This window comes from Ursus americanus, chromosome 33, assembly GCF_024610735.1.
Source record: "Ursus americanus isolate L20-20 chromosome 33, mUrsAme1.1.p, whole genome shotgun sequence".
NCBI lineage: Eukaryota > Metazoa > Chordata > Mammalia > Carnivora > Ursidae > Ursus > Ursus americanus.
Genome location: NC_142159.1, coordinates 23,256,260 through 23,277,259, shown reverse-complemented (window position 1 = coordinate 23,277,259; position 21,000 = coordinate 23,256,260). Strand labels below are relative to the sequence as shown.

The following is a 21,000-nucleotide window of genomic DNA, read 5'->3' as shown; positions in this document are numbered from 1 at the left end:
TCGGTGCAGGTCATGAGCTCAGGCTCTGTGGGGCTCTGACTCGGCTTTCTCCTTCTCCCTCTGCCCATGTGCTCACTCTGTCTCTCTCTCTCTTTTAAATCAATAAATCAATAAAATCTTAAAAATAAATCTTTAAATAAAATAAATCTTTAAAATAAATAAATTAATTAATTAATTTAAAAAAGTCTTTTTTTTTAAATGTTAAAAGAAAAAAAAAGTTGGGGGCCCTGGAGCGCCTGGCTGGCTCAGTTGGAAGAGCAAGCATCTCTGCGTGTGTGAGTTCGAGCCCCATGTTGGGCAGAGCTTAAAAATTTTTTTAAATTGGGGGCCCTGGTACTGCTGCTGAGTGAGTGAGCCTCGTTGTGTCACCTACTCACTGCCTGCGCTGCTGAATGGGACAGTCATCCAGCACTTTCCTGCAGGCTGATGCCCTAACACTACTGTTGGTGACACAGTTACAGACACTGGGTGGCTTTTGCAAGGCCTGCGGAGGTTAGAGCCACACGGAATTTACAGGGAAGGGTGCCGCCCGACAACGCTGTCCCTGCACACACGCCTTCTTTCCAAGGAGGGCTCGTGGGAGCCTCAAGCCAGGCGCTGAGCCCCGGGGAGCCGGTGGGGTGCCCGCCCCCGACCGCGAAGGGCCTTTCCCGGAGCGGCCGCCAGAGGGCGCGCGCGGCGCGGCGGCGAGGAGCTTCGCGCTTTGTCCCCCCGCGCGGCCCGTCGCCCGGCGCCGCGGCGGGAAATACGACAGACTCCTCCCGGCCGCCGCCTCCTTCAGCCCTCGCGCGCCTGCCCGGGTCGGCCCTGCTGCGATGGAGGTGGAGGAGGACGGGGCGGCCGAGGAGCAGCAGCAATTCTCCTACCGACAGGTACAGGAAAGTCGGGTCCCTGCCGGGCTGGGGGAGGACGGCGTCGAGCTTCTGGAGAGGGAAAGGCCTCGAAGCCTCCGCCGGGCGCCTCTCGGGGCGCGTCCCCCCGAGCGGAGAGCGCGCTCCGGCCGCCTGCGCCTGCGCCAGCTGGCCTGGCCTGCCGCGGGGGGTGCTGGGAGGCGGTCTCCAGGGTAACGCGGGTCGGAGTCTGGCGCCCGGGGGCCACCTCGGGCTGGGAGCGGCGGTCTCCCTTCTCAGACAGGGCTGTCGGGAGAATAGGGTGTGCGCCCTGGAAGGGGATCCAGGCAAAGCACGTAGCGCGGGGCCCGGCGCGTGGCCGCCGTGAGGTGCGCGCTCCGCCCTGCAGACGCGGGGACGCGCTGCGAGCCCGGATGCCGCGCGGGCTCCTTCCCGCGTGGGTCCCAGCCCTGGCTCCGCAGCCCGGGCGGCGCGCGGCTCTGCTCCAGCCCAGCTCTCCCGCATGCAGAATCCGAGTAGTAGGAACCTCCCAGGGCGGTTGCGGGCAGCGCCTGGAACAAGCGCACCGGGCGGAGTCGTGAGAACGAGCCAGAACGCCCTGAAGAGGTAAAAAGCAAGAACCAGGGCGGCCACCTCAAAGAGGGTGAAGACCGGGAGTGAGCTCGGTGCACGGGAGTGTCCTCCTGCCAGGGTTCGTTTCAGAAGCTGCTTACCCACCGCCTCCCTTTCTTTTGGGAAGCGCAAGGTTTCAGGAAAAGCTGCAAGGATAGTGCACTCAGCAGCCATAGGCTCCTCACCTGGATTCACCAGTTGTTAACACTTGGCTATATTTACTCCTTTGCTCTCTTTTTTTCCTGAATCATTTGAGATTTAATTGCAGGTACCTTGACACTTTCCCTTTAAGTTTTAGTACTTTCGTATGCCTCTCGCCACAAGAGGGGTATTTTTGTACATAACCTCAAGTATCACACTCAGAAAGTTTAGTATTGGTAAAATCCTATTACCTGATGTTCAGTCCATAGGCACGTGTCCCCAGTGTGTCCCAAAGCTGTTTCTTCTGGTCTTTTTTTCTTTCATCCAGGATCCAGTCAAGGGTCATAACTTGCATTTAGTAGTCCTGTCTCTTTGATCTTCCCTGGGAGTTCTCCACCCTTTTTGTCTTTCCTGACATTGATGGTTTTGAAGAGTCCACTGATGGCAAAAGTAGTGGGAGATAAACCCTGAGAGCTGAGGCTGTCCTCATTTTCCTATTCTCAGCTTACTGAAGCAATGAGTACGGCTGCAAAGATGGGCTGAGAAGTTGGTGAGCAAGTTGAGGGTCCCGTCACTCATTCATGCAGCTGTTCTTGGCGCTAGGTGGACAGTAGGGAACAAAACTGACAGGGTCCTGCCCTTGAGGAATTTGGGATCTAGGGATTGAGCCTCGAAGTGCAGTGTTGTCTGCAACATTGAAGAAGGCACTTGGCCCGGCCCAGGAGGCGGGCAAAAGGAGGGACAAAAAAATCTGTGGAACGTTCAGAAGCCTCCCTGTCCTGTTCCTCTAATGACAACACCACACATACCTAAAAAAAGATGACCGTGGGGGCTCTTTATCCCTTCCCAGGGCGATGGTCCCTTTGTCTCCTTCTACCACAAGCCTCAACTTACCTTGTCTTTTGACATCTGAAACCAAGAAAGGTCGTTACCCTTGCTTGTCTGCCTGGCCTCTACTCTGGGCTCCTGGAGCTGTGTTTCTCTAGGTCCTCCTCATCCTGTCTCAGCTGTGAACACTTGCTGTTTGGGGTTCAGCTGTCCCCTGTCCAGTTCAGTTCTGTCTCCAGCATAGAGGAGCACCCCCAGGGGCGCAGTAAGTTTGTTGACAGCATGCTGAGATCTTGGCTTGGCTTTGTTTTGCTTCTTTGCTTCTCTGCCTGGGAAAGCTATGTTCTTCAGTATCTAGAAGGGTTGCTAAGGAACAGCGAGGGTCCTAGTGAGGTGGGCTAGCAAGCCAACAAATCAAAGGAGGGTCAGACGTGTCCTCACAGGCCTTTCCCGGCATGGTCCCGAGCGTTTGTCCTTGGTCACGTGCAGGCCTGGGGCCCCAGTGACTTAGAGCAGAGGGATGGGATCCTTTTGCATTTCACTAGAGTAAGCCCTGTCTGGTTTTTCATTGTTCCAGAAACACCTAGCATGTGCCTTTGCTCAGTAGGAATGGGTACACATTTGTGGACTATCTAAAGTCATGCAGATACTTTGCAAGTGCAAGTCTGACTTTGCTCCCCGCTGACCTGTCGTTGTAATTCCTTATCTTTATTTGACCTAAATCATAACCATTAACAAGAAAGTAATGTTTCTCCAAGTCACACTCCAGAGGGCCTCATTAATTTATTAGTACACTTGAAAAGTCACTCAGCCATTGTGGAAAGTGCTGAAGGAATTAGGCTGAGCAGACCCTCTCCTTGGTCTTAATTTTTGAAGATGTGGAAAGCTCTTATTTGCAGCCTCACCCATGAAGTATTTTGACTTTTTGCTTCAGAGGCTGAAAGCAGCCGTCCACTACACTGTTGGTTGTCTCTGCGAGGAAGTTGCATCGGACAGAGAGATTCCATTCAGCAAACAAACCATCGCAGCGATCTCAGAGCTGACCTTCCGGCAGTGCGGTACGAAGCGGGACCTTTCTCTCTGTGGGTGGAAATCCCCCAAGTTGTTTTTGCCCAGGAGAAACGTGTGGCCGGGTACCATGGCTCGTCTTAGCAACAGGCGGAGAACATAACCATAGGGCGCTATTCATGAAACATTTCATTTCTAAGCTGTAAGATTCGGATGTTTTATGGAAACATCTATTTCTATTACCTAACACTGGGCATGAACCCCTTTATTTTGTTCTGTTTTAAACTGCCTGGAACATTAGACATTACATTTTTATCTCGTTGCTTTATAACATTTTTATATCGCCCATGCCATGGTTTCTATGACAGCCGAGCTTGTGACATTGGTATCTGCTTGACGTCCAAGGAAATTAATGTCCTCTCAAGCCATAACTTGTAGCAAAATTTAAGATTAAGGGCTAGTGTCATGGAAGGAGAGGTGTGGCCACAATTACCACACTTATGACAGGGAGGCCATATGAATAACTCACACAACCTAGGCTGAAGGCTCCCGTCCGGGGATGGGGCGGCCTGAAGTGCATCCTCTCTCCGCAGAAAGGGTCTGTCGTGTTAGTCACTGGGTTGTGGGAACTGAGGTTGCACTTGCCCTCCTTCTGAGATAAGATTGGCATGAGGATAGCTAAAGCACATCTTCTTCTCTTTCAGAAACTTTTGCCAAAGACCTTGAAATGTTCGCAAGGTGGGTCAAGAGTTGCGTGTCTGATGCTGTGTGCGTCGACGTGCTGTGCCTCCTCCCCGTCCGGCGGTGTGTTCGGGAGAGCTTTAGGCTTTTGTGTGCGTGGGTGGGTGGGTTTATTGCAGGCTCCTCTGCCGTCATGATTCCGCAAGAATATAACATCTGCTGTAATCACGTCCATTCAGACTTGATTTGGCACTTTTGTGACATCTTCTGAGTACTTTTTGTCAGAGAAGCGGAGCTGCTCGGCTCCCGGCTACACGAGGGCTGTGAACGTGCAGGGCGTGTGCGCGCTGCGTGCCCGGCGGTGACAGCACCCAGCAGCCAGCGCCCTCAGCCTCGGGGTCGCGGCGTCCGTCACCAGAGGCACACGCGCCGTGAAAGGCGGGTGACTTGCTTCCAGCGGGGAGGCTCGAGCTCTTACAGGTGATTTACGCTCATCTCTTCGATTAGTACCTCAGGTAATTGAGAACAATCGCGCCCAATTGCTTTTACGAAGCAGTTTGAATGGCGGAGGCCGGAAAGGGCTAGAGCTTTGCAGTCCGCTCGCACGTCTGAGTCGGTGCCGGCCGCTCCGCACCCGAGCTTTTCACCTCGCCGCCGCTAGCTCTTTGTGGCTCGGTGAGTGCTTTGGATGAGTTAGAGCCGTAGGTTCTCAGAGGGCGGACTCTACATCTGTCCTGTCCCCGTGTATATGAATCCCTAAAAACCGCTTAGCATCGCCAGCTTGGCCGAAGGGTAGGGTCGTCTCACGGGATACTAATAGCTCCTGTGGTTTCTTCACTCTTAATTGAGGTGGTGGCTCCTTACGTGGCGCCCATTAACTCCCCCGAAGCCCCCGCGCCTCGTGCGAAATAACATGTGTCACCCCTCTTGCCCCGTCTTTCCTTTTTTCGGAAAATACAACTTCTTTTTATTACAAAGGATGGCACAAAAATGTAAATATGTAAGCCCACGATTATTTGATTTGAACGTGAAGTTTATCAACATCGAGCCGGGTTTCTCCATCTCAGCACCGTGGACATTCTGGGCCGGCGCCTTCTGGGTTGTGGTGGGGACTGTGCCGTGCAGGGCGCTGATGGGCTTCTCTGGCCTCTCCCTGGTGGACGCCAGCAGTAAATCCCCGGTCATGACTTTTCCAGCCATTTCTGTGTTAGCTGTGGGAAAGACAACACATGTTTTTAGGTGGTTCTGTAAAGATACTAGAAATAAGAACGAAATTGGAAATATTTAGCACATAATACACTGAGCTTTCAGGTAGTCTGTTTTATGATTACGTTAAGAGGTTGGGTTTCCTTTGCTGGGTACTTGCTGGTGAGGGTACTTGCTTGCTGTGTGCGTCACTTAGCCTGTAAGCTCCCCAGGCAAGGGCATCATCAAGTCAAGGCTGCCAAGCTGCTGTTGTCTAACTGAGAGAGGCAGAGGCTTACTGACGACGAGATGCCTCCCCTTCCGCGTGTCCCGGGGTGTCCTCTGGCGCTCTTCACGCTCCCCCCGCCCCCCGAGCCAACACAAGTGCAGATTTACTTTGAAGACTCCCCTTGTCTAATTTCACACTGATCTTCGTAATACTTCAGTTTGCAGTCATTAAAAAAAAAAAAATCCTGTTTGAAAGTTTATCGTGGGGTAGGGGTTGGGGGCGGGGCACCTGGGCGGCTCAGTCGGTGAAGCGTCTGCCTTCGGCTCAGGTTGTGATCCCGGGGTCCTGGGATCGAGTCCTGCGTCGGGCTCCCTGCTCAGTGGGGGAGTCTCCTTCTCCCTCTGCCTCTGCCCCTCCTCCCTGCTTGGGCTTGCTTGCGCTCTCTCTCTCAAATAAATAAAATCTTAAAAAAAAAAAATAAAGTTTTTCACGGAATAAAATTGATATTCCCAGAAGGTCAGCTTCGTTTATCCTGTGGCCTTGTGTTTTCCCCGAGGCCACTGTCTAGAACTGTGAGTCCTACAAGCAGTCTGAAGGACTGTTTCAGGCCAGCTGTATATTAAATGGTCTTTGTAGGCTGGCTGGGAACCTAACCAGTATTTGTAACATTGTTTCTATGAGAAAATGTGTTTAAATTTGAGCTAATTCGCCTGTAAACTTTGGAAAATCATCTCCCAATTTAAGTTGCAAATTTCCTTTAATTTAGCTCTGAAATCTCTAGTCACCTAATATTGTTAATATATTAAAGACGTAACGTTCTGAAGAAGACAGATACTAGTAAGTTGATTCTAGGAACATTTTGGGAAGAGTCTTCAAAACCTGCGTTGCTAACAGTGTTACTTGAAAAACGGCTTCGTAATTTTCCCTCGAGTCATTTTCTGGGGTCAGAGGCCTGATTTAGGTGTGAGGAGGCCAGCCTCCGATATACCTGCCCCTCCGGTTAGGGACGTGTTGGCATGAAAACATGGTGCGGAGGGGGCAGATACCACGCCGAGTAGTTAGAGGCTTGGCTTTGCCGTTTCCTGAACGCTGCCTTGTGAACAGATCGCCTCTTACTCTGTGAACAGGTCACTGTGCTGCTTCCTTCTGTTCTTCTGTTTGTGGCATTTTGTGAAGAATGTGAAAACCGGCAGAGCGGCCCGATCTTGTGACTCAGGTCCACACTGTGTCCGTGGCACCTAACCGCCTCCCCCTGGTACATCTGTGGCCCGGCTTCTACTCTGTGGCCGCTCTGACCTCCCCTTCTGACTGTTCCCCTTCTCTCCTGGCCCTTGCGAATGGCTAATGAGAAGTTGTCTCCTGCAGTGGATACTGTTGGCACAGGCAGATGCTGTCAGTCGTGAGGAGACGACACATGCCACCTGCACATTTAGCAGGGTGTGAATTAATTCAAATTATGGAGTGTAATTTCTGTGTGATTTTATTGTTAACAGAACAGATACTTGGTGAGGACTGTGTGTTGGCCACTTTACTGGGGTTATTAAGGATACAAAGATGTCTACTCACTCCTGTGTACAAAGTTTCTACTTACTTTTGGAGGAAGTGAGAAATGGCAAGAAATGGTGTAATTAGAGCAATAAGTTATTGAATAGAGCTTATTATCTGAAATTACCTTTTATTTTATTTATTTTTAAAATATTTTTTTTCTTTATGTGTCAGAGACAGAGAGCACACAAGCAGGGGAAGCAGCAGGCAGAGGGAGAAGCAGACTCCTTGCTGAGCAAGGAGCCAGATGTGGGGTTCCATCCCAGGACCCTGGGACCACGACCTGAGCCAAAGGCAGACGCTTAACCGACTGAGCCACCCAGGGGCCCCTAAAATTACCTTTGAAAGCAAAGATAAGAGGACTGGAATGAGAATAGGAGTCCAGGTTGTAAGCAAGACACAGACTCCAGTTTAAAGGATGTTCTTTGTTCCGGCTCGGCTGTTGTTGAGGGAGCGCATTACCTCCTTGTGGGGGGGGGGGCATCTGCCTGTAACGTAGCCCTCGGAGAAGAGCTTCGGGATCTTGGTATCTTTGTTGTTCCACTTCCCATCTGTTTAAGCAGAGGCGATCTTTGTGGTGTGAGATATTGTGCCATTTTCTCTTTTCACTAAAGGGGTGCGCGGACGGGCTGCGTGCTCTTTCTGTGGTGTTTGCTGTGACCGTTGTGCCTAAGCAAGTCCCCGCTCAGGCACCCGTGGCCTCGGTGGGGGTGGACAGATGGCTGCTGCTTTCCTTGGTCTCTTTATTTAATTAGTATCTTGGCAAAGTCACTTCGCTCATTTTTATGTCATTGTTGTGTAATGAATTTAATCTAAAAAGATGGGCTACTTAGAGATCCTTGCTAGTTTGGAGTCTGACCATGAACTTTTGGGTTTCATCAAAACTTGAAGTGATACTAAACATTTTGGTGAATTGTTCCTGCCCTTTCTACAGACATGCGAAAAGAAGCACAATTAACACCGAAGATGTGAAGCTCTTAGCCAGGAGGAGTAATTCACTGGTGAGAGATGAATTTCTTTCCTCACTCCCCTTTCCCATCAGAATACATTATTCCCAATTAATCACTTGCAGCCATGAAGCGATTCCCCAGGGCACCTTGCATTAAAAACGAGAGATGGTTGAACCATTCAGACCTGCCCACAATTTATAGTCTCTCTTTCATCATGATGGATCTCGCTAAGCCAATTTGAAATTTTCTAATCAGCACTCTCTGGATTTCATAATTTGCCTTTTTCGTAACATCTCAAAACTTTGGCCCTGAGTTTCATTTACAGCGTGGTGTCAGAGACAGGCCAGCGGCTGGAGCGTGTGGGGAGAGTTGTGTTGCCGTGTGCACAGCTCTCATGGGCCAGGTGTGGAAGGAGTGTCTGCACGGCTGGGATGGGCAGAAAACGGAGCACGTTTTCTGTCTGTCCAAAGAAATCTAGAAGTCATCTTGACCACGCCCTCATTTTACAGGTGATGCTGTGGTCATCCCTGCCTCGTGGCCATGGCCCGGGGCAGACGCAGGGCATCTGTGAGGTTTTCTGACCTTGTCTAATCCTAGCAGTGAGAACACTTTCTGTCCCTCATCCTGTGAGTTCCACCAGGACAGGGACCTTTGTCTCATCTCTGCTTCATCTGCCCTGCCTAAAATACGGCCTGGCATACAGCAGGTGCTCAGTACATAGTTGCTGAAGGAGTTTGTATAGCACTTGACAGTTTACGGGGGGCTTTTATAGTTATTATTTTACTTGTATTATTTCAAACCTCACAGCCTGCCTCCGAGGGTTTTTCATAACATGATTGATTAGCCCGATTTTACAGGGGAGGCCGCCGGAGTTAGGAACTTCGCAGAGCTGAACACGGAGCCCTCGGGCGGGTGGCCGAAAGCAAACCGTCTAGGCCAGGCTCTAGCACTGCTTCCACTGGGCTCCCTTTTCCCCCTCCTCTTCTAATACCCTCCCTCCAAAGTCGAAGTCAAGGTTAAAGATGGTGTGATTGCTAAGGAAACAGCTAAGGTGGCTGGCGGTGCTGTGTATCCGCGGGGGAGACACTTCTCTCTCCCCATCCGTTCTGTGCGGGTCATGGCTGGGAGCTGGCTGGCTGCGGTGAGCCCTTTCTTCCTTTTGCAAAGGAATGGGCAGTGCCAGTCATCTTAGAACATTAACTGGGAAGTTACCTGCTTATTGCACATTCGTTTACTTCCCAATCCTGTGTTTATTTGGGGCTCTTAATTTTTTTTTTCATGACAGAGTTGCAGCTAAATTTATGCGTTTGATAAAATCCTCCCCGACGGCAGGGACCTGCATTATTTACCCTGTGTCCCTAGGACCCGGTGCATCGTCGCTGCTCAGCGATGTTAGTTGGATACATTTCGGGGGGCGTTCATTGTGCTGGTGCTTGGTGGGGTATATTGAGGCCTCGCTTGTCTTGTGCACGCTCCACAGTTGAACTCTTGATTACTCAAGAAACTCCTGCCTGTTGGGTAGGAGTGTGGGCAGCAGTCGGTTGATTTTTGTAGATGGTTGCTTCTTCCAGGAAAAATTGGAAGATCTGTTTCACTCTCAGGAACGTAACCAGGCTTTTCCACCCAAATTCCTAGGGCGGGAGTGGTTAGGAGGGGCTTAGATTCCCCTCTGCTGCCCCAGGTTTGTAGAGTGGCTTCGCAACCAGGTAAAAATGTGATTCTTTAAATTTTTTTTTTTTTTGGTAGCTAAAATACATCTCAGAGAAAAATGAAGAACTCACTCAGTTTAACACAGAACAAAAAGCAAAGAAGAAGAAGAAGCTAGAGGATGACAACACAAAATCAGTGGCACCGGCAGAGGCTGCAGCGGCCGGAAAGGACGGTTCTTGACTCTGTCGCCACCGGCAGAAGCAGCCTTGAGCGGGGAGGGCGGCCGGGAGCCCCGCTGCCACAGAGGGGTTTTCGAAGGGATCAGTAGAGAGTAAAATAAAAAGGCTAAGAGGCTTGCTGGGCTGTGTTCTCCGAGTCATTGGCTGCAAAAGCTCGTGTCAGAGAGCCCGAGACGCTCGCGCAAACGCTCCGCGTGTCCCCTGCGCTAACACAGGAGTCTGGGGGCAGGGCTCGGAAACGGTATCTGTTGCCATTACTAAGGTTGTGTCAGCAAGGAGATGTGGCCGACTTTTCAAGGAAACATCTTCGTTATCTCTTCATTCTTCTACGTGGTTCTTCGGGCTGACAGTCCCTGAAAGATGAACAAAGCTCTTTCGATCTCCAGTGCGGTTTTTAAACCTGTATCATGTGTGACCACAAGGTAAGTGTGGTGCTCGCAGGTGCATGTCCGTTTTACTTTCTGAAGGTGATTTTCTCCAGAAACACAGTTTATGCAACTTTTCTTTGGCTATTTTGTAATTTAACTATGGTTCTGTGGGGCAGAGGTTTTGCTTGAGAGGAAAACCCGCTCTCTTCCCAAACACTCCTGTGTGTGGTGCCCTGGCTCGGTCTGTGAGGCCTGGAGCTTCTAGTCCTGCTGTCTTCTCTGTGGGGTGTCAGGGGGCCCAGGGCATGCCTTTCCCGGCTGGGGCAGGAGGCATAAGGGACGGCACTGCATTTGGGAGCCCTCTCTGTGCCAGGCTGCCCCGGGGCTCCATATAGGACCTCAGTGCGTCCTCCCAGCCTTATGGGGCGGATCTGATTCTTCCCGTTTTACTGATGTGCAGACCGAGGCTTGAAGAGGTCTGTGCGCTGCCCAGGTCTGCTGACCAGTCGAGATGGTATTCACCCTGGGGGTGCTGACTAAAGAGCGGGTGAGAGAGAACAGGACAGGGGTTCTGGATAGAACGGATACCGATCAGCAAAAGACACCCCACAGTTTGGCTCTCGAGGGGCCATGATAAGCTGGTCACGGGAAAGCTCTGAAATCAAGCTTCACAGTCTTAGGGTCTGCAAATGCCTCCTCCTTTCACCTCAAAGTGACTGTGACATCCATGTGTCACGTCAGGTAAGAAAAGGGAATCCTAGGGGCGCCTGGGTGGCACAGCGGTTAAGCGTCTGCCTTCGGCTCAGGGCGTGATCCCGGCGATCTGGGATCGAGCCCCACATCAGGCTCCTCCGCTATGAGCCTGCTTCTTCCTCTCCCACTCCCCCTGCTTGTGTTCCCTCTCTCGCTGGCTGTCTCTATCTCTGTCGAATAAATAAATAAAAAAAAAATCTTAAAAAAAAAAAAAAAAAAAAAAGAAAAGGGAATCCTAAAGCTTCCGTCCTGACAGTCCCTTCCTGCCGAGATCCCTGTGTGAGCACCTTCCTTTTCGGGTAAGCTCTGTAAGTCCACGTCAGGCGAGGTTGGACCCTGGCCGCTGTGGACTTGCCGCAGGTCCCCAGACGCGGATTTGCTTCCGGGTCCTGCGACTCTAGTGGCGGTGTGACTTTCCGTAGCTTTGTGTTTTCATGAGCGACATAGGGCGTATGTGACAGGAAGAGGAAATGGGGAGGACTGTTGTCGTGGGTCTTGTTTTTATGGATTTCCGTAGCTCTCCAAACTCGGCACACACGGGATTGGAAGTGGCGAACTCCGTGTGCGCCACGGTGTCCAGTCTGGTTCCAGGGCCGGAGAGGCCCCCTGTCCCTGGCCTGGGTATTTGATGTGGAGTTTTCTAGCCAAATCAGAAACTCGACTTGATGTTCATGTAATCTTTGGGTGTATTTGCATATTTATGTACGATGTGTTTATACTTTATTTTTTAAAAGATTTCATTTATTTGAGAGGGACAGAGATAGAGCGTGAGCGGGGAAGAGAGGGAGAAGCAGACTCCGCTCGGAGCAGGGAGCCCAGTGTGGGACTCGATCCCAGGAGCCCGGGATCATGACCTGAGCCGAAGGCAGACACTTCAACTGAGCCACCCACGCGCCCTGTTTATACTTCCGGTGAGCAGGCTTACGACACGTGTTTCAGGGCTTGTGACAGGAGCGGTCGGACGGTGAGGAGGAGCTGACTCCATCTCCTGGGTTCTGGGAGCTGCCTCTTCCCCACTGCATGCTCCGGGGGCGCTTCGCTCACTCTGGAGAATCCGCAGTGATGTCGGTCATCCTGTGCGAGTCCATCTTTGGCGACAGATGGCAGAAAGGACCTCTGGAGGGCCCTGTTTGTGGGCTGGCTTCCTCAGAGTCCTGGAAGCTCCTCTAAACTTGAACCTATTAACCTTTACCAGATGACGAACCAAATAAAGAAGCGGGTGTCTTTGGAAGGAATGTGTCCTGGTCACATAGACGGGGGCAACTTAACATTTGTAGTATTTGTCATCTTCTTGTCACAGTGGTTCCTCGAAGTGCTTGAAATAAAGGGCCCGTGGTAATGTGTTACTACCGAAATTAACCGGAGCCAGGGAGCTGGAAAGCATCCCTCTCCGCATGCAGCAGCAGCTGGAATGCGCCGGAAAGGTCTGCACTGGCTCGCACACAGCGGATACTTCAAAACCTGGATGTCCCAGAAAGGCTGCATCGGGACATGCTTCTTTCTTTACCGAATTGTTGAATTTCTGAAGAGCCCCTAGGGGTCGTTTAGTCCAGGCTCCCCACCACCTAGGAACTCGTGCAGCGTTCTCCAGGGACAGAGTCCGTCCGGTGACGGGACTCTCACTGTTCGGTTTCTTCTGTACTTAGAGAAAAGTCTTCCACCCTCTAACCTCTCTCTTGGTTCCATTTGGACCTTTAGAAGGAGCATTCTTTGTTTTTCAAAATAATTCAGGACTGAGTTCCTTTTAATCGAAAGTTCCCATTTGATGTCTTTTCAGGAACACGTTCTTGCCTAAGACCTTAGGTTATCAGCTCCCAGAGGGCAGGCTCTAGGCCTGGAGAACGTGATCGCTGGTGCCTTGTGCAGTGCGGCGCTCGCGGGAAGCACCCCGAGATACTTGGACCCTGGCGTGTAAGATATGCTGGTGGAATAAGTGGGAGCCCTTGGGTTGCATGGCCCCTGTTGGGGGGCCCCCACGTGTTGTGGTGCGCGGCTCTTCTCTGTACCCTGGGGAGCAAGGAGAAGGATTGAGGATGTCGTCTTAGCGTTGCTGGACGTGCGTGCCTGCTGTGAGCTCCACGTGGGCCGGGTGCTTTACGGGACCCTCTTCAGTCCTCACAACAGCTCTCTGATGGGGGCAGTAGGTCCAATTTTTTCTTTTATCCCCATTTTACAGATGAGAAAACAGCCACAGAGAGGCCAGGAGCAAAGCCAGGGTTTTAGTCTTCAGCCCTTGCCTTGAAGTACCAGACGGGTGGCCGCCTGCTCGAAAGCAGCCAGTAATAAGAGGGCGCGTGGCCTTCCTCCACCCGCGGCACCCGGCCCTCCCTGGCCCACTCCCAGCGCCCTGGTTGCCCTGGAGATGTGCTTCCATTCCTAGGCACTGAGTCTTGCCCCCTGGCTAGGCAGGCTCTCACAGCCCTGCTGGCGTGGGTCCTTTGTAGTTCAGTGTAAGCTCTGGGTGCTCAGAGTGTCTGAGGAGTCCGTCCAGTAAAATCTGCAAAATATACTAAGGGTATAAGAAGCTGGCTGAGCTGCTGTCAATTTTCATTTGTGAGACTCTCCTTTTTGGAGGCCCCTGGCAGCCCCTTGGTAGAGGAAGGGACCCTTGATCTCAGGGCTATGAGTTCAAGCCCCATGTTGGGCATGGAGTCTACTGAATTAAAAAAAAAAAGTCTCAGTTTTTAATACCATTTATAGGAATTTTCTTAGGCTAAAAAATTATTTTCGTATAGAAAAAAATGACGAAGCAACATGCAGTAATGAGCCATGACTCCTCGGGCCATGCCCATTTTGCCTAGAATCTCTACAAGCCTCTGCTGGAATTTAAGATGGAAATTGCCCTTGGGGGAGGGGTGTGAGCCAGGAAATTGGAAAACTGAAAGGGTCAGCCTTCACTTTTGGAGAGAGCTGTCAGTTCGGTTGCTTTACTTCTGCTTGGAACTTGCCGTGGCTCCTGGCCCCAAGTGGCAGGTTTGTGGCCAGTGACTCAGTTTACCGGCTGTCTCAGTTGGATGAAGAGGGTCTGCGGCTTTGCTTGTGGGATTCTGAAACTGGGACCAGGGAGGGGATGCCCTGGGGGGCAGCACGGAGGAGGCCTCCACGCTCCGGCTTTCCTGGGAAAGCGGGGCAAGTGCAGGTCCTTGAGTCAGAAGTAGCCAGGCCCTCCAGGGCCAGCATCCCCAGGCTCTCGGCTCCTTCCCGATCACCCCGTGCCCAAACCTGCCCTCTTGCCCCGGTTTTTAGCCTCCTTGCCTGCGATTCGGTGAGAACCGGCGGGTTCTTGGGGCGCCCCCCTGTACCCCCCTCATCCCCCTTGTCTCTTGGGCCCACGGCGGAGTCCATCAGACCTTACACGGGCAGAATTTCAGAGCCTCAGCTCCTCATGCACAGCGAATTTTCTATTGTGTGAAATCGCTTGGCTTTGTGCTCCTGGCTTCTGCGGACTGTGGGCGTGACCGTGAGGACGCGGGACTTCAGGAGTGAGCGCACGTGTCCTCCAAAGTAAGCAAATCCGCTCTAAACTCGGAGACCGTCGGAGGCGTTAATGAAGGGGTTAACTCTGATCCAAAAGCGCTTTTGTGGGCTGCTGGCTTAGGCAGGTGCAGCACTGCTTGAGAGGGAGGGAAGTGGGGGTACAGGCTTTTGACAGGTACAGAGACAAAAAAAACAGCTGCAGGTGGAGCTTAATTAAAATGCCCCCCACCCCTCCCCTCCGCGAGACCCAAGTGCACAAAACAGCGATTTCGAGGCTGCCGGAGATGAGCAGCGGAGAGAAGTGCTGGTCAGCCCGCAGAATGCCGCCGCCCCTCTGCCTGCTCCTGCTGCTGCTCTCGGGGGGCCACGGCCACCGCCGCCCTGCCCTTGGAGGGTGGCCTCGCCGGACAGGACAGCCGGGTGAGTAGTGTGCCGGGGCCGCAGGCTAGCCCACTTTCTGGCTGGCTCGTTCCTTGGCCTCTCTGGCCTGGGGATCGCCAGCGTCTCCAGGGCCGAGTGGCTGTAGACAGAAGGCAGGGCTGACCTTTGTGCGGCGCCCCGCAGCTGCCACCCGTCCTGGGATGTCCCCTTTAGACCACGGGTTCTTGTTTACCCTCAGTGGTCCCAACAACCTGCAGAGAGCTCTGAAACTCAAGGGGGGGCTCCCTGCCAGCGATCTCCATCTGCTAGTCTTTGAAACGTTACGCGATCGTGCCAGTCTATCGCAGGGCGGTCACGGGGCCGCCGACGGCCCGCGTTAGTCACACGTGCTTCTAGAATCTTAATTTATAGGTATGGGACTCTTCACTGGCTCAGATTCATTGACATCATTATAGTTTCCGTCGTGAGAATTCGTAACTTTGTGAAGTGATTTATTTTTCTCTTTTTTTTCCCATTTTGAAAAAGTTCCAAGAAAGAGTACATAAAGTTGGCCATTAAAAATGGGTTTTTCTCTAAAATTACCAGATGAGTTTCAGACAAGTCATTTATCATCAGGTTACTCCTAGAAGCTTTCTAAGGAATTTGAAAGAGGGGAATATCACGTCTCAATCTGATCTGTCTCAAAGAGTAATTTGTGAACCTTCAGGAGTCAGACCAGGCACTTGGCGGCAGGGAAAATGATAGATTTCCTGACCTCAGCCAAGATTATGGGCCAAACTAGCCGTTTTTTTTCCTTGACTGAAAATTCTTAGCTTTTCCCTCTCTAACTAGAACAATTTCATTAAGGTGCTCTCTTAACTTTCTCATCCTTTATTTTATTTTTTAACTTTTTCTTTTCAGATTTTTTAAAAATTAATTTTTATTATGTTATGTTAGTCACCATACAGTACATTTTTAGTTTTTGATGTAAAGTTCCATGATTCGTTATTTGCGTATAACACCCAGTGCTCCATGCAATACGTGCCCTCCTTAGTACCCATCACCGGCCTATCCCATTCCCCCACCCCCCTCCCCTCTGAAGCCCTCAGTTTGTTTCCCAGAGTCCACAGTCTCTCATGGTTCATTCCTCCTTCTGTTTAACCCCCCTTCATTTTTTAACTTTTGCATCCTTTAAATGGAAATGTGATTTATTCTTCTGAAGCATCCTTTTTTTTTTTTGAGGAAGGAATTATGGATCTTTCAATGCTGGCTGAACCAGATGGTTGATTATTTTTCTTTCCTTTGTCCTCTGCTTCTTTTTAAAAGCATCTGCAGGAGGTGGTAGAAATGAAGAAAAACAGCCTCTTGACTTTCCTGGCTGGGTGGTGCCAGTGGGTCTCCCGGGCGGGTGCAGCACCCTTCACAGGAGGGGCAGCCGGGGAGGCGGCCAAGCGGCAGGAAGTCCCCCCCCCTCAGCGGTCCTTGCGGGCGAAGACACCCTGCAAGGATTTCTTCTGGAAGACCTTCTCCTCCTGCAAATAAAATTCCAACCCCGATCAATCATGCAAAGGAGTGTTAAGGATGGATCTGAATAAAATGTATTAACAGCCGTGATCTTTCTTCTTCACACAGTTGTCTTCTCCTTTCCGTGTAATTTAAAAAGCTTTATTTATTTAAAAAATATTTTATTTTTAGTAATCTCCACACCCAGCCTGGGGCTTGAACTCACAACCCTGAGATCAAAAGTCCTGTGTTCCACGAGCTGAGCCAGACAGGCGCTCCCCAAAGTGAACGTTTCTGATTAAGATTTTTGTGTTTTCTGCTGTCGTGTACCCACTGGGCTTTCTTTCCACCTTTGTTGTGTGCTTGGAAGTTCTGCCCTTGTCTCCCTTCCTTTGATTTAAGATGGCTAAAGGCAACATATTTAAGAATCCAGAATAACATCTTATTTCAGTTTTTTTCATAGAAATCATCTAATTTAAAAAATATTTCCCTCATATTAAAAGCTAATTTTTAAGATTGTGCTCAAAGAGCAAAATGATTATTCCTTGTGTTTTGGCGAAAACCAATTTAAAAACAGATGTCATGGTCTCAAACATGATCTCATGTTCACATACTTGTAAGAAGAGTTACATTCAAACCTGCTCTGATAAAATACCCATACTGGATTTCATTAGTAAGTTAATTTTAATTTGTTGCAGTTCTTTCGTGGATCAGAGCGTCTATGTTTGCGTCGTGAAGAATGAAGTCTGTTTGTTTAAAGGCCTCATTTCAAACCAAATACAGAGCAGGGCTGCTGTCGAGCCTGTGGCCTGCTTGCCTCAACTTCTAATTCAAGACTTTCAGGATCCCAGGATTCAGACTTTGTTCCATGTGGTTTTTTTTTAAAGATTTTGTTTAGAGAGCGCGTGCACAAGCAGGGGGAGCGGCAGGCAGAGGGAGAAGCAGGCTTCCCTCTGAGCCGGGAGCCCGAAGCGGACTCGATGCCAGGACCCCGGGATCATGACCTGAGCCGAAGGCAGATGCTTCACCGACTGAGCCACCCAGCCACCTCCCGTGCATGTATGAATTATATACATGACACGTATAATTGTGATATTTTCCCATTCCCCAAGCATTTCCACAGAAGGGTCAATGAGTGACGGCTACACAGGAGGGGAGTTCCTTTTTCTGTGAGATAAGGCCGAGCAGCCGTCAAGCCCCATGTGGACCAGGATTTGGGGCTGCTCAAATGACATGAGGAGTGAACAAGTCACTCAGTTTCAAAACCCTGATCAAATCTTAGTTCTCCCCCATAGCACCAAAATCCTTCCTTGATGACATATTGTTTATGGCTCTCGAATGACAGACTCTAAAGAAAAGTTCCAGGGTCAAGCTGTTTAGATGCTAAACTTTAAAGTTCAGAGATCATACCTGGAGTTACCGGAAGTTTCTGAGGGTCGGGCCTAACATGAGGGAAATTGGCAAAGGCTGGCTGGAGTAGCACAAATCTTCTTTTCTCTGGACACCGGGGGAGCAGACGCGGAGTATGACTGCTGACCGTTCTGTTCTGTTTTCTGCAGAGCTGAGCTCATATTCATAATTACTAGCTGAGTAAAGTATAATGTGATGGAGGAGACTTAATAGCACCCTCATTTCCAAACACAGCAGCTTTAAGAGACCAGTAATTGGGTCAGTGCACTGGTGCAAGATGCCGGCCTGAAAGGCCAGCTAACCTTCAGAACTTTGTCTTTTAAGATTTTTCTAGAAGAAAAGCATGCTCATTGTTTTTCAGTTTCAGTTGGGGTCATACATACACAGTCCTTAGGATTGGGGACTTACAACTTTGAACTAAGTAATATCTGAAGGATAATGAGACTATGCTAATGAGACTGGCAGGAAATCCGTCAAGTCTAAGCTTACCTTAGTTCAGGGGGCTTGATAAAATGTTAACTGGCATCAACTGCATGGCAGACTAGATTAATATGCTCGTGATGAATACATTAGGGTGAAATGGGTATATTAGGGTAATTTTCTACCATCCGGTTTTGGGTACTTTTCTCAGAGCATACCTTGGTGTAGTTCAATATAGACAGTTACGTAGATGTGGTCGTCGGCACCTGGACAACTTGCAATTCATTCTTGCACGTATCTTTTTTAAAGATTTATTCATTGATTTGAGAGAGAGAGAGAGAGAAAAGCACACATGAGCAGGGGCGAGGGGCAGACGGAGAGAATTGCTCTTCTAACTGAGCCAGCCAGGAGCCCCTGCGTTCCATTTTGAACAAATCAGAAGAGGGAAAGGTAGGTATTAGAAAGAAGGAAATTTTCTGTTTCTAGATGAGAAAGGAAGAGGCAAAGGGCAGCTGGGCTACCCACTATTTCTAGCTTGTCATAACCCTAATAAAAGTAACGCTAATTTGTCTTTTCCACTTATAATTAGTTAAGTGATCAAAAATACGTGTGCTTGTCTTGTTAAAATAATTGTAAACTGGAGGAAAAGCTAAATTTTTGGTGATAGATCTTGGAACGTGGTATTGGGAAATACTGAGGAAAATCCAGTATCTATGCATTAACCCGTTACTTCACTTCCTTGTAATTGCAAAGTGTGTTCTTTTAAAAAAGATTTTATTTTCAGGTAATCCCTACACCCGGCATGGGGCTTGAACTCACAACCCTGAGATCCGGAGTAACATGTTTGTTTGTTTTTTTTTTAAAGATTTTATTTATTTATTTGACAGAGAGACAGCCAGTGAGAGAGGGAACACAAGCAGGGGGAACAGGACAGGAAGAAGCAGGCTCCCAGCAGAGGAGCCCGATGTGAGGCTCGATCCCAGGACTCTGGGATCACGCCGTGAGCCAAAGGCAGATGCTTAACGACTGAGCCACCCAGGCGCCCCCAGAGTAACATGTTCTATACCGACAGAGCTGGCCGGGCGCCCCTGCAAAGGGTGTTCTGATTCCATTTGAGCAAACAATGAACTCTGAGGTTCTGCAATCTAAAATTCAGTGCCATTTCCTGGGAACGAGTCTTTCCCCCTCGTTGGAGGCCTTCCAGCAGGACGGGGGACCCCACTGTCTGAGGACTCAGGCAGTGGCTGGGTGTTCAGAACACATCACTTACAAGGTCCTTAAAAACTTCAAGTAATACAAGACACAGCAAGATAACTTAAGGCAAAACCGTACAAATAAAATAGAATGGAGAAAAACCCTGAAGGCAAAAAAATAAATAAAAAATAAAAAAATTGAGTGGATAGCTAAGAAATAAAACAGCTAAACAATCTGGTTAGTGAAGTCACATTAATCATTTTTGTAATTAATGCAGGTTTTCTTTTCCGAGACTACTATTATTTTATCCCTTTCTCTCTGGAAAATGAAAAACCCATTAGTTTTTTTTCCTTTTGCTTTTCCCCAGAAATTAAAGGTTGGTAAGTGGTAATTAGCACAGCTCCTGTCAAAGCCAATTGCCTAATGGGGACCGACATTTGACTTGAGTTGAAAGAATGGAATATGGCTAATGCGGAGTTCATTAGTCCCAGCTGCTTCCGTCGACATTCTTTTCTCCCACCGTAAGAACAGGCTGCCCTGCTCGCACTCTCCTATTTTTAGACATATTGCTGTGCTGCTGCATTTCTAGTCTAGAAGGCCTGGAGGCACGGTGGCGCAGGGAAGGTAAACGGCACCAGGGGCGATATAATGTGTTTGCAGCCGCGCGCTACACGTTTTGGGCCCGAGTTTGCGGGCTAAGGTCTTTGCCTTGTAGACCCATAGATAGGGGCCTCCTCACACAGCTCTGTTTCGCTCCTGCTCCCCCCATCCCCGAAATCGCCCTCTGCAGCCTGTGCTAGGTACCCGGCTCCTCCTCAGACACTACTTCATTTAACCCTTTCAACCGTGGGCTTCGCTCCCTTCAAGCCTGCAGTACTTTCTCCATTATTCTATGCAGCCAAGATGCTTGGTGGATCGGGTTCTAGTAGAGCGCACCAATACCCACACCCCGGCCAGCCAGCTCAAGCGCTCCTGTGTATCTGACAGACGCGATTCAAGACAGTATTTTTAATTCAGTAGGGCGAAGGTGGAGAATGTTGTTAGAATTGGTGAGTAGAGGTACCATTCTGTTTCTGGAATCCAGGCTTCCTTTACCACTGGGCTAAGTGTACAGTGTTCACGGGGCTATTTACTTCTCCTATACCACCGGCACTGTGCCTGCGGTCAGAAATCTTTTGGCAGTTACGTTGTAGACACAGGAGGTCTTTTCCGGTTCTGGTTGACTCCAGCTTATTATGTTGATGTGACAAAACCAGTGATCTGGAGGTGGAAGGGAGAAGAGTGTGTGGACCTAAGAGAAAACACACGAGTGGGAAGAGCGCTGAGCGCCTCAGTCGGTGAAGCGTCTGCCTTCGGCTCAGGTCATGATCCCAGGGTCCTGGGATCCAGTCCCGCATCGGGCTCCCTGCTCAGCAGGGAGTCCGCTTCTCCCTCCCCCTCTGCCCCCCTCCCCTGCTTGTGCGTGTGCATGCGCGCTGATAAATAAAATCTTTTAAAAATTAAGTGGGAAGAGCACTGGAATTAGAACCAGGATCCTGGCCCTCCAATTAGCCTCGTGACATGGGGCAAATCTCTGCACCTCACCGAGCACCACTT

General features: G+C 50.0%; 1 protein-coding gene across 2 annotated transcripts; it reads left to right on the top strand.

The window, feature by feature from the left end:
• Positions 1-723: 723 nt before the first annotated feature.
• On the top strand, positions 724-16,504 carry CENPS (centromere protein S). Of its 2 annotated transcripts, none has more exons than XM_087858652.1 (5): positions 724-872; positions 3,367-3,490; positions 4,145-4,178; positions 8,015-8,081; positions 16,204-16,504. In XM_087858652.1, the coding sequence occupies exons 1-5, from the start codon at positions 816-818 to the stop codon at positions 16,417-16,419; spliced, it is 498 nt and encodes a 165-aa protein (XP_087714778.1). In that variant the 5' UTR covers positions 724-815; the 3' UTR covers positions 16,420-16,504. The 2 variants fall into 2 exon arrangements, with proteins under 2 accessions (XP_087714778.1, XP_045632799.1); XM_045776843.2 differs by lacking the exon at positions 16,204-16,504 and adding an exon at positions 9,777-10,036.
• Positions 16,505-21,000: the final 4,496 nt, after the last annotated feature.